The sequence below is a fragment of the Gymnoscopelus braueri genome (assembly GCF_963280865.1).
Source record: "Gymnoscopelus braueri genome assembly, chromosome: 18".
NCBI classification, from domain to species: domain Eukaryota; kingdom Metazoa; phylum Chordata; class Actinopteri; order Myctophiformes; family Myctophidae; genus Gymnoscopelus; species Gymnoscopelus braueri.
Window position 1 is genome coordinate 33,565,549 of NC_137618.1, and position 13,305 is coordinate 33,578,853.

The window sequence follows — 13,305 nt, forward strand, 5'->3', positions numbered from 1 at the left end:
GGTGGCAGCACATCCCACATGGTGAGCTTCTCCTACTTTCGTGCCTTCAACGCACTCCTCAACAACATGGAGCTGGTTCGCAAGGTGTACAGCACTCTCGCTGGCACACAACGAGACACGCCTGTCACCAAAGGTACTGCCCTGAACAAGTTGCTGCTGCACAACACTGATGTACAGTACCTGGAGTTATAAGCGTATGCATTCCATATGTTGTTTGCAAAATGCTACATTTCATAATGTTATATGAAATGTCATTTGTTATGTGAAATGTGTTTTTTCGATCATGCTTCAACTCTTTTGACAGAGTGGTGTCAGGGAACACAGGGAACATTATACCGTAGCAATAAATTGATAAGGTAAATAAACATCATAATGTGGTAATTGGTTCATCCCTTATATTGTTCGTAGATCTGTGGAACTCGTAGTTGAACTGTTAATCACGTCTCCTCCTGCCCCATCTTTCCCATAGAGATGTATACTTTTACTTTACCCTGCTACTGTACTGTTTCTTTATTTTCCCCTACAGTCTCTTCTCAGTTTCCCTCATGTAGGACAGACTTAGGGTCAAATAGTCATTGCCAATTTCTTTCATTTCGGTTGGCTGGGTTTTACTGCATTTCAGCAGAGGTGGCCTAAAGGTTAGAGGAGTGTACTTGTGGCAGAGAGAGCAAGAAAAATGTGGGGGGGAAGTGAATGACCAACATTCACCCCTCCCTCAACACCTCATTGAAGTGCCCTTGAGCAAGGCACTGAGACTGAACCCCCAACTGACCAGTGATCAGCAGTATAACCTGTGGTTGTACTTGGCAGCTCCCGTGTGTGTGTGTGTGTGTGTGTGTGTGTGTGTGTGTGTGTGTGTGTGTGTGTGTGTGTGTGTGTGTGTGTGTGTGTGTGTGTGTGTGTGTGTGTGTGTGTGTGTGTGTGTGTGTGTGTGTGTGTGTGTGTGTGTGTGTGTGTGTGTGTGTGTGTGTGTGTGTGTGTGTGTGTGTGTGTGTGTGTGTGTGTGTGTGTGAAACAGGGCGTTGCTGAAAAAGAGCAGTTATGCTTAGCGAAATAAAAGTTTTAATATGTAATTTGTAATTTCATATTTGACAGTGTCAATTAAGACTAAGAGTCACAGAGATGTATAGAGTGTTTCCTGTTAATGTACAAATATTCTGGCACTCATTGTCCTGCAGAGCTAGAGTAACCCCACCCCTTTTGCCCCGAGGTGGGTTAGACAAACCCATCAAATATTTGCTATCACTCTTTGACCCAGGTCGGTATAATATTTAGAACTAATAAGTCTGCATTCTCTCTGTATGAAGAATTAATGTGTTTGCCATGGCTTTCCCTGAATACGAACCTGCTTTCACTTTGCATGACACCATTTCCTCTTGTCGTCATTTTCATACAGAGGAGTTTGTTCGTGCGGCCAATAAGTTTGGCCAGATCACACCAATGGAGATTGACATCCTGTACCAACTTGCTGGTCTGCACTCCCACTCTGGGTAAGGTTCAGAATCACTCTGTCCTTAAGTACACATTAAGTATGTTTTCTTTACTACTGTCCCTGCAGCCCTCAGCATTCATTCAGTATATATATATATTTTAAAAAACAGTTCTATTTCTGATTATCCCTTGAATGGAATAAAAATGTTACAGCCTCATTTATTGGATGTAAATTCTAAGTTATTGGCCATTCTGTTTAACAACAGTGGCTCCACTGGTTGATTTACAAGACAAACATAAAACATGGATGCAGACTTTATGATGCATCAGGCCAGTGGGGAATATTTGCCTCTCAGCCGAGATTGGTAACAGAACACTATCATTTACTTGTTGGATTGCGGGCACCTTTCCAGCTTTGTTTGTCTGTTGTTTATATAAACTCATGTTAAAGCTGCAATAAATTTCAAGTTATAAGGCCATAAAAGGTCTGTGGAAAATCTTACATCACCTGCTTGTGATAGACACAGGGCTGGCTTTTTCCTGGCATAACGTAGCCATTCTCCCCTGCTGTTAAGACGGCTGAACCATGCAGACATTGAGAGGATAGCGCCGCTGGAGGAAGGAGCCATGCCATTCCACCTGGCGGAGGCCCAGAAACAGGTAGACTGACTGACATCTCTTAATATACCCCTCACCTCCTCCAGCCTTTTATCTGGGCCTTTTACTCCTTTACCCTGTAACCCCCCTCTGAGAGAGGAGCGAGGAGACTGTTCAATGACTGAATTAGCAGAGTGCCCATGTTTCTTCTCCCCTTGTGAAGTGCATTACTAAAACTCCCAGATAAAAGTCCACCAATTATAGGTATAAAAGAGGCGTGGATTGTTTGCGATGCTGCTCTCCCTGAAAGGATGTCCTATTTTATTCAGCGGTGCTTGGACGAACACATCAGACGCAATCACACATCTGAGGAGCTAATAGGATGCTTTTATCAGTGTGGGTCTTCGGGAGTCTTAGGAGCCTTCGGCAAAGTCTGTTTGGAGTGAGAGCAGAGTGCAGGGGTGGTGGGTGAGTAGGGGGGGTGAGGCCTGGGAGCGGGGGTGATCTGGATCTGGGAGAATGAAATGGTTCCTGCCTCAAACCGGATGACACGGCTTTCCATATCAGGCTGTGGTCAGGCCTCTCAGGCCACTCATGCTCCCGAGACTTCTGCTCAGCGTTGTGGAATTTGATTCCTGCAAGGGGGGGGGAAGGACGTGGACATGTTGCAATTCTCAGGTCTGCCCCCCAGTAGGAAGAGGGCTAATCGTTTAAAACCTTTTGATCAGGACCTCAATCTCGTTAGCATGCAAGTCTCAGTGGAAGCAGCTGGGGGAGACGGAAGCAGCCCGATCTGCTCTCTGCTCCTCTTAAGATGTTGCTCACTCCCCCTGGCCTGGGCATGCATACTATGACTGAGTCTTACTCGGGCCGTGTTATATTCATGTAGATACTTATCTGTACATGGAAAGGCTTGTGGGACTAATCTGTTCCCCTGCACCACAGGGAAAACAAAAGGGGCTCCACTCACAACATCAAACACCAGAACAGAGATCAAGTAGATATAGACGAGAAATTATGCTTTGTTGTAAAAATAACATAAGACCTTTAGCCTCTAGCCTCTTGCTAGCCTCATACTAATCAATTGTCATCCCTGGAAAACTGTGAGCAGACTCCACGACCATACACACTCATTTACTGTATCCAAAAGCTGGACTGTCTGTGATATACAATACTGGCTGGTGAATTCGATGTTAGAGCCTGACAGGTCTGCATTCCATTGCTCTCCTCCTTTGTTGAGTGCTCCGTCGCATTTTTCCTCTTTCCACAATGTATCTGGTTCACTATAGTTTAATAGTCAGCCGATTCATGGTTAGTGTCCTGATCCCTCGTCTTTCTCCAGATTCATTTGACCACTGGTGTCTTTTCCCCTCATACAGCATGGTCACGATGCGTCTCGGCCCGTCTGGCTCCAGGCTGCTGAGTCTGCCTACAGGTTCATGCTGGGCTCAATCGCTGGAGGTGAGTGACATGTCTGCCACAGAGCCCCCCGGGCCGCCGAGGGGTAACCCTAGCTGGGCTAGACTGGCGCGTTGAGGCCCCCGGGGCTGGCTATTGTGCTGTAGGGAGAGGGGCTCTGATCTGAGACTCCTGCATTGTGGTGCTGTGCCACCGGTGGCTCCAGGCTGTCTTTAGGGTCGGAGCTTTGGAATGACACAAATCTTCCGGAACCGCACTCTGGAATCTCTCGTCCAATTACACTGGAAGGAACTGATACAAGGGACCTCTGACATACAGTAACTGCCCCTGAGATAGGAACAGAATTGGGCTTTTTGTGTGCGTTTGCATGTGCGTATGAGAGCACATGTGCCTAAACGTGCACATCTTATTGCATATGCTCATGACTGCAGCCTATATCAATCCTAATTGACCTTTGGCACTCAATTCAGGTGTTCAGGGCATCACAAATGGACAGTGAACCCACCATTTCTTTATAGTTGTAAATAATGAACCTTTCTCAAACTTTTTGCTGACAAAGCATGCCAGCAGCATTTGCATGTTTGAGCAAAGAGTCATTACGGGGGCCCTTTGATGTCAGACAAGACATGGCAAGCCAGTGTGGCTGAAAACAGGATTTAGTGCAACCTGCTGTAGCTCTGCCTCCTCAGACACACTGCTTACCCAAATACTCCCTACTGTCTGACCTGAATGGCTGTGTTCATGTAGGTTATGCACACACACACACACACACACACACACACACACACACACACACACACGCACACGCACATGCGCCTGTTTTTAGCATCCGTGTAGCAATCAGTGGACAACTCTCCGCCACTACTAAATTCTTATGTGACTTGTAATGTGACTACATGTATTTCACAGTGTCTTAGGAAGACATACAGAATATCACATTTCTAATTACAGTGTTTGCAGACTGCAGAGTGTTGATTAGATGGTCTAGAAATGATGATGAAATCAGAAATAAAATGTATATCTTGCAACTTAATATCGATTGTCACCAGGGTGCTGCAGGTGTGATGATTAATCCATAATATGTTTTTAGCCACCGGTGCGACGGCGGTGTACCCCATAGACCTGGTGAAAACCCGCATGCAGAACCAACGCTCCACCTTTGTAGGAGAACTGATGTACAAGAACAGCTTCGACTGCGCTAAGAAAGTGCTGCGATACGAAGGCTTCTTTGGCTTCTACAGAGGTAACACACTTATGTAACAGAACCTGGAATCAGAGTGTACATATTGTATATGGGGGTGGGGGGGGGGGGGTGATTCTGGTGGGAAAGCATCATGAGTTGTCAGTGTGCTAATAATATCAGCGGCGTGGTTTGCTAATTGATACCAGAAACCTTTGCCCTCCCTATTCAGCATGGAATAAAGCTAACACCCAGGGGTCACGTTTTCATTATCTCTGTACTGAGGGAGAGCTCCCAGAGGGAAAACGTCCGACCGGGTTCATGTAGTAGCACTGTCTGATCTAGCTCCGCCAGCACGGTGATAATGGTGTTGAAGGCTCGTGATATACAACACTACCCCCGCCCTGGAGCCGTTCAGATGAGGGAAGTCAAGACTGCCATCTACTGCTGTGTCCACCACGGCAGCTCTTTGTTGCTCTGCTTGGCCCCCCCCACCCCGACGCACACACACCCTTCCTCTATCTCTTCCACACGATGAGAGAGTGATTGACTGAGAGACAGACACGCTTGGCTGTTTTCTGGCTGCATACCAGCAGCGGTCACTCAGCAGCTCCTTCAGAAGTTTATCTGGCCCGATGAGGGACAGACGGTGAAACAGTATGGTGGTTATCGCCGCTGTAGCATGCACCCCCCCTCAACCCACCCTCACTCCACTCTGCTCACCCATGGCCACACAGCTCTCTCTGTTCCCCACCACAGTGGGATCAGGCCTTGACAATGCTGATCCCGCAACACACTAGTAGTGTCATATTTTGGGCTTTTGTTTAATTTTCAATGGGGTCTTTGTGCTTTGGGTGCATCAGATGTATGAGCCATATCTGTAAATATTTATGGGGTTGTTTTACCTGCACAAGAATCATGCAGATTATATTGTACTAACTGTCAATGGATGTATTCATCTCAAGCCAGAGTTGCTGTGTCTACCTGTCGGGTACTGTAACGGTATCTATGAATGATATTTTTGCAGGTCTCATACCGCAGCTCATTGGCGTGGCCCCGGAAAAAGCTATCAAACTTACGGCAAGTCTTTCAGTGTTTAGTTCAGAATGCCCTGGGAGAAAAAAAACGAAATAAATTTGTTTGGAATGAACAACTATGAATGATAAATAAATAGTGCATGGCAGAAATACACTATTCAAAATCAGGATGTGGCTGCGAGTTCACGTTAAAATGCTGTGCTATCAAGATGCGGATTGTGTCTCAAATATCTTTTTCTTTCTTTTCTTCAGATGAACGACTTTGTAAGAGACAAGTTCACCACAGAAGATGGCACCATCCCTCTGGTTGCAGAGATTCTGGCTGGTGCAACTGTAAGCAGCCTAATGACATTTTGAATTCTATCTATGAAAATGCCCCAAAAGAGAGGTTGTTCACTTAAACCCAATACGTCTTGACGTGAGGCAAAGAGAAGGAAAAAAAACATAACATTTTATTATTTTGTTGGATTATAATGTTGCTTTGAAAAGTTAATTGTCATACATTTTTCAAGAGCATGAATTCATCTGACTGAATCATTTCTAAGTATAAGCTCCTCGTTTTCAGTTTATACCAATATTGAGTAATTCCATTCATTCAGCGCATGACAGATTACAATAATTCAATAATAACGGATTGACATCCCAAATTTGTTATCTGACTAGAAAGGGTTCCTGATCCCTGCTAATTGTGCACCATTTGAGAAATGATGCCTGTGTGAACAGGCTATTTTTACCTCCGCTAATTTGCCACGCTGTAACATTTTGTAAGTGCATCAGTGGATTAAAGCAGTAATTCCCTGTGTTCTCCCCACTCCACTGACTGGGCTGCTGTGAAGTGAAACAGACGATCCACGAAGCAGAGCCCGCAGGTTGCTTACGGAGGAGCAGGGTCTGCGGGGTTGCGACCTCTGTCAGTGTGTAATTGGAGGAAGGGGCCCTGGAGGGCCTTGGATGGAGTTGGCTCTAGATCAGTGTGATTGAGTTTGACAACATGGCACATACCTGAGGCTTGGTCTGCCACAGGCCTGTGGACACCACACAAGGACATGTCTTCACACAAGGACAGCACCAAGGATGCTTCCACCACCCACTGGTTGACCACTTGAAATAGAAAGGGATATGTCTTGTACATGTCCTGCCCTTTTTGACCCCGGAGATTTCTGTAAAGAGAAGCTTGCGTTTTGAGTGTTTCATAGGAACTGGTCCACCTCCTGACGTGAAGCACAAAAGTTAAATGTCACATTAATCTGAAGGGATGACATGTTAAGTTATCTTACCCGGCAGAAGGGAGAAATGAGGAAGATGAAGGAGATGGCCACAAGGGGGATGAGTGCAATAAATCAGAGTAGCGGATATTCCCCTTCCACTTTGACTAAATGTGAGAAGGCTTTTTTTAGATCATTGCTCGGATGTTTACAGATAGGACCCCTGCCCCGAATGTCACCAGCAGCCATCCAGGGGCCTGATTGAATTTGGGGTGGGTGATAAATGTGCCTGAGTCAGAGGGGGCTGTGCCTCGGGGGCCTTGCTGCCTGGACCCCGATGGGCCCGGGTGATTCGACGGTTCCCCTTGGGAACGGGGTGAATTGGGGAAGTGTGCGGGCCGAGGCCAGGCCGGGCCACTCACCCCTCCACAGGAGACGCCTCGGGGAAAGGGAAGGGGCAGAGGGCTGGGTGCCGGGGTCAGAGCCTTCCAACCATGAGCCAGGGCTTCTCTTCACCCCGGTGCCTGTTTCAACCTGACCCCACTGGCTCCTCTATCAATGCCTGCTTTTTTCTCCCCCTGTCAAGGCCACTCTTCTGATAACATGAGATCAGATTGAGAAATAAAGTATCTTTTGTGCATCGGTTTACCCAGATGATTTAAAAAACTATTTATCAGGGTGAAATGCTTACACATCACATCATTATCGTCGTCACCCGAGCTTGACCCCTCAGATGTGGTTAAAGGGGTAACCTCGCATAATTAAGTCAGTTGCACAGTGAGATGACCGACTCACCCGCTGCACCGTTACTGTTGCAGCAACCGCATATGAACCCTGTTGTTGTTTCCTACAGGCCGGAGGTTCGCAGGTCATATTCACCAATCCTTTGGAGATTGTAAAGATCCGTCTGCAGGTGGCTGGAGAGATCACCACAGGTCCCAAGGTCAAGGCCCTGAATGTAGTGAGAGACCTGGGCTTTTTCGGCCTCTACAAGGTAAGGTCAGCAGGTCTCCATCTGCAGCATCCTTAAGCATGTATTCTGTAGCCCTGTCAAGTGTCAGACAAGGGCGATGGAAGGCGCCCGTTCATATCACAAAGTTACACTATCAGCATTTCACCGATATCCATTTGTTGTTCATACCGATGCATTATATTAAACACTACAACATAGCATTGAATGTATACATTGGAAATGTTACGGTAGCTCAGCTGATATACCAGCTTGCATCATTGCAGTTTACTCATTGTTCAACACACGGCATATACCAAGTGTTGTGTACACAAATTTGTAGAGTATGCATGTGTACGTAGGCATAATTGAGTTCAGAATCTGGAATTGAGGATTACACAACCCTCTGACTCTTGCAATTTTCCAAAACAGTGTTTAACATGCAAAATACACAGCAGCCAACAACCAACAGCAAATTAGGGAGGGATTATGCTCTGCTACTGCTCCCCTCCAGATCCTTGTGGGTTTTCTTACATCTTGAATCATGTGTTCATAGTCCATATTTTAATGAGTAGCAGACAGTGTGGGGCTTGTTAAAAGACTGACTTCCTCTCAGTAGATGGAGCCAGCAGCCCCAGGCCTATGGTAAAGCTGTGTGTGTGTGTGTGTGTGTGTGTGTGTGTGTGTGTGTGTGTGTGTGTGTGTGTGTGTGTGTGTGTGTGTGTGTGTGTGTGTGTGTGTGTGTGTGTGTGTGTGTGTGTGTGTGTGTGTGTGTGTGTGTGTGTGTGTGTGTGTGTGTGCGCGCGCGCGAGTTATGGGGGCCTAAAGGGCTGCAGTTCTGCCTGGGGGCCTTTGGCTCCTACTGTGACCACCACAGCCCCCTGTGGGTTGGCTCAGACAGCTCCCAGGCCAGATAATTCCCAAGGCAAAACCACACACGCCTCAACCGCTGCCTGTACCCCTTTAAGTAGGACCACAGTCCACTCATGTTTTATCTCAGGGAACATACAGTAGACAGGAGGAAGGTCTGCAGCTATACTTTAGAAAGTACAGCATGAAAGCTTAGAAGACTAGGCTTTATGAAGGTATGCATGGGAATAAGAGGAGAAGATGCCCACATTGTGCTTCACTGTGCCGCCTCTGCCACATGCCAAATTAACCTGTACAATATACTGCTTTCTGAGGAGCACTATGCATGATTACCATTCTCAAAAGTAATTAGGGGAGTATAGTGTTGTTTCTTTGTCACTCTGTCTCTCTTTGTCTCTCTGTGGTCAGGTGTTAAAGAGTAGCGTTCACACAGGTGTCGTTTATGCGGTAGTACAAGGAATCTTTTTGTGTGTTTGCGGCAGGGAGCGCAAGCTTGCTTTCTGCGTGACATCCCCTTTTCCGCCATCTACTTCCCTGTGTACGCCCACACCAAGGCGAAGCTGGCTGATGAGGAAGGCAGGGTGGGGCCACTGCAGTTGCTCACCGCTGGAGCTATTGCAGGTAACAAATACATCTGGAATGTTCAGGCACTCTGGCCGTTCAAAGTCTTAGTGTTAGTAGACTATATCAATGCAAACAAATGTGATTATTTTTTAGCATGTGAAGATTTCATTGCGATGTATGTCCATATTTTAGTATATGAATTATAGTGGATATATCAATATACTGGGGGGCAACCACCTCTTTATGATCTACCAGGTTATCATATTGGGCTATTGAGGTGATCAGTTGAACCATTTCAGCTCAGACTTTATCTTAAATGTATTCATATTAAAGTATTGACTCATTCTTAGGTTTTATTATGAAATTATTGGTAATATATGATATACTGTAATAGATCAATTTCAAGTGTGCAACTTCTCCTTTATGAGATAGATATATATATATATATGTATGTGTGTGTGTGTGTGTGTGTATATATATATATATATATATATATATATGTGTGTGTGTGTGTGTGTGTGTGTGTGTGTGTGTGTATATATATGTGTGTATATATACACACACACACACAGCAGATTTATGTCAATTCATAAAACTACTACATAGCAGGGTTTCTCAAAGTGGGTGCCGTGGCAACCTAGGCTGCGTGACGCAAGCCCAGGGGTGCCACAGAATACTTTGATATTTGGAATTTATCAATATCACCTCAGTTCAACCACTTTGACCCTCTATACTTAATAAAACTGACCTGAGTTCAATGTACTTGGTGCGCTCTTTTTTGACCTACACTAAATCTCCTCGCCAAAAATAGTCGATCTACAAGCTCACAACGCGTGTGAGCTTGTAGATCAGCTATTTTTGGCAAATGTTCCGCCCAGAATAGGGCTGCAAGTTACTTATCTGTCCTAATGGGAACTGACATTCTCTCAAGTTTTCCTTTTGTGACAAACTATCTTAGGGTGAAAGATTTACATATTTCCTACCTACCGTAATATGACATAAATGTAAGGTGCCATAAATTAACAATGTAATTCAGGGGTGCCGTGAATAAAAAGGTTATTTACAGGGGTGCCACAAAAAGGTTTGAGAACCACTGCTATATAGCACTGCAGCGTGATGCCGCAGTGGGTTGTCAGGATGCCATACATACCATTTATGCATATAGTGACAGTGACTCATTATGTCGGTGGGTGATATATCTCATAAGGAATACCGGCCGCTTCGCTGGTGACCCCCGCTGATGTCATCAAGACCAGGCTCCAGGTGGCAGCCCGCGCGGGCCAGACGTCGTACAACGGAGTCATCGACTGCTTCAGGAAGATCCTCGCCGAGGAAGGGTTCAAGGCATTCTGGAAGGGAGCAGGAGGTACTGACTCACGCATACACGACGCACCGCGGTCCAATGAGTGGTTTCGTGACTAGGAAATGAGGCTCACTGTGGACGCTATAATTATCATCCTCGAGTCATCAGAGAAATATCAAAACCCCGACCAGTGTAATTTTTGTAACTTTCTATTCCATCAGCCCGTGTCTGCAGGTCTTCGCCACAGTTTGGCGTGACCCTGGTGACCTATGAAATGCTGCAAAGATGGTTCGAAGTCGACTTTGGAGGACAGTAAGTACACTTACCTTAGCACACCCACATAATATCATTAGTGTTCGCCCATAGCATGATTTAGCACCGGCTTCGAATGGGAGATTATCACGTTTTATCAGACCATTGAATGGGCGAGTAGGCGATATACTGACCTACCCGCGATTTGTCAGACCATTCATTGGGCGTAATCAGGAGCTACTGACCTACTTGGAGGCGGAGCAGTCCCCACAACATAATTTACGATTCTGTGCCTATCGGTACATAACTCCAACGGCGCTGAGTAGGCTCAGGCGAACGTCACACCGTTCAGGACGGCAACTCGGTCGCTTTAGCTCCCTCGGTGGTCCTTCACGGGGTTCCAGTTCGCCTGAGACTGCACGCCTCCGTCATGGTCCGAAACCAAAACCGAAACTGAACTATTTAAGTCATCTCCGTTGGTAGGTCAGTATGTCTTGATAACACGCAATGAATGGTCTGATAAATCGTGGGTAGGTCAGTATGTCGCCTACTTCGCCCATTCAATGGTCTAATAAAAGGTGATAATGTCCCATTCAATGCATTGATAGCATCCGAATCAGGTGGATTTAGTCATTACCTTGACCTTAAACCTCTCCTCCGCAGTCGTCCTACTGGTTCTGACCCCACTCCCAAGTCCCGGATTGAGGATCTTCCGGCTCTGACGGCAGACCATGTGGGAGGCTATCGCCTCGCTGCAGCTACGTTTGCCGGCGTGGAGAGCAAGTTTGGTTTGCACCTGCCCAAGTTCAAGCCCTCTGGAGCAGTGACAGCCATACCAGCCGAGCACAAAACTGAGCCGCAGGCCTCGTAATGCCTAAGTCATGCTTTGTCGCCATGACGGTGTCGCTCGCTGTAAATAACTGCTTTTAGAGATAAAACGAAGATGCGTTGTGTTTAGAGTGTGAAAATCTGCTATATTAGGCGAGCGATGCACATTTATCACTTGAAAATCAATTATGTATGGAGAGCGACACCATCTGCCACAAAGTAGTTAGCCAACGCACATTTCTATGCTGACTAGCGAGGGCTGCATGCTCCTAAAGTCCCAATACATTTCCCAGCCTTTATCCCTCCAAAATGGTTGTATTGAAAAGATGAAAAAGATGGAACACCACTGCCGTTTCATTTATATGCATTTGAATGGTTGTAATAATTTGAATGCTGCATGAATATGGCTTTCATAATTTACTTTGCATAGCTTGCACAAGTTTATTGTACATATTGTACTTCTCTGTGAAGGGACATTATGGCATTATGGACGACTGTTACTGCGTTTCTCTATGCGAAGCTTTGGTGTGCACGTGTGAAACCAGTCACATTTCAGTGACTTGAGAGAATGTACAGATGTTTTCAAAGTGTTTATTTTGAAATCATGACCTGGGTCTTGGGAAATAATTTAAATGTATTTATTGTATTTTGTTGAAATAAATCGTTAAAATTGTTTTGCTTCGACTGTGTGAAAAGTACATTCTCAAATTTGACAAAGTTTGGAGATTCTTTAGGACACATATGAGACTTGTATGCTGAGAACGTCACGTCATACTGTACAGTAGGCTAGATATGGAATTCATTCAGAAAATACAGCATACACAATATAATTTTCTTAGAGCCATCTCAAAAGGTATACCATCATGGAAAACCTGTTTTAAGCTTTATGTAGAGGTAAAAAGGCATTCCAGTATTTTATGAACCGTTTGCTGCCTAAGTCATCTAGGCTAAATAAAGGACCCATGAAAAAAGAATTATGGTTCTAACATGTTTACATTCTTGGGTGTAGTAATGATGATGCGATAGATTTACTACAGCTTAAGTGGAAAGGTAGTAGTACAACAAATTTATATTTGGAGTAAGCCCATTAATAAATGGATTATGACACTGAACCTACACAATTCCACTGGCCCATACAATACACTTAAAACAGATAGTGGACCTTTAAGGCACCTGGTTGAATCTTTGAACAAAGAACAATTGGTTTGTATTTAGGAGTATGGCTTCATCTCTGGTACTGTCTGAGGTGGAGGTGGTTCCTCATCTGAATCCCAAGGAAGGCTGGTGATGAACCAGCCAATAAAGAAGGCAGAGTTTACTAAATAAAAACAGCAGTGACAAATCTAACTACAACATTTTCAAAAGTAGATGACAACAATTGTGAACATTGTTGCAATAATTGAATTGTTTCCTCTAATCACGTCGCTGTAATGATATCTCCTTCCATCACAATGGGGCTAATATTCAAACGCATTCCCCTGGTCCCTACAATGTCATGTCCATAGCAACGACATCAGGCAGCCAGGCGCTGAGCGGCCAGTTCTTCTGCGTCGTCTCTGTTCTCGTTGATCTCTGCCAGTGTCCTAACAAAACGAGTCCACTCGTCATTCCGTGGAACAGCGATTTGCTGTGGGGGGAAAAACAACAAAGAGACATGACTCAAATTCCAA

The 13,305-nt window shown here is 45.4% G+C and overlaps 2 protein-coding genes across 2 annotated transcripts in view; one reads left to right on the top strand and one right to left on the bottom strand.

Annotated features, from left to right (window-relative positions):
- On the top strand, positions 1-12,308 carry LOC308073869 (electrogenic aspartate/glutamate antiporter SLC25A12, mitochondrial-like). Its single transcript, XM_080413072.1, has 12 exons — positions 1-133; positions 1,397-1,490; positions 2,007-2,091; positions 3,408-3,489; positions 4,538-4,690; positions 5,655-5,707; positions 5,917-5,997; positions 7,723-7,863; positions 9,171-9,309; positions 10,460-10,618; positions 10,777-10,867; positions 11,471-12,308. Exons 1-12 carry the CDS (start codon positions 19-21, stop codon positions 11,676-11,678), a joined length of 1,401 nt encoding a protein of 466 aa, XP_080269198.1. The 5' UTR covers positions 1-18; the 3' UTR covers positions 11,679-12,308.
- The window catches only part of dync1i2a (dynein, cytoplasmic 1, intermediate chain 2a), a 20,330-nt gene continuing 19,282 nt past the window's right edge, over positions 12,258-13,305 (bottom strand). Inside the window, exon 16 of the mRNA XM_080413071.1 lies at positions 12,258-13,262. Coding sequence (XP_080269197.1) covers positions 13,149-13,262 — 114 coding nt within the window. The 3' untranslated portion in view covers positions 12,258-13,148. The remainder of the gene's footprint in view (positions 13,263-13,305) is intronic.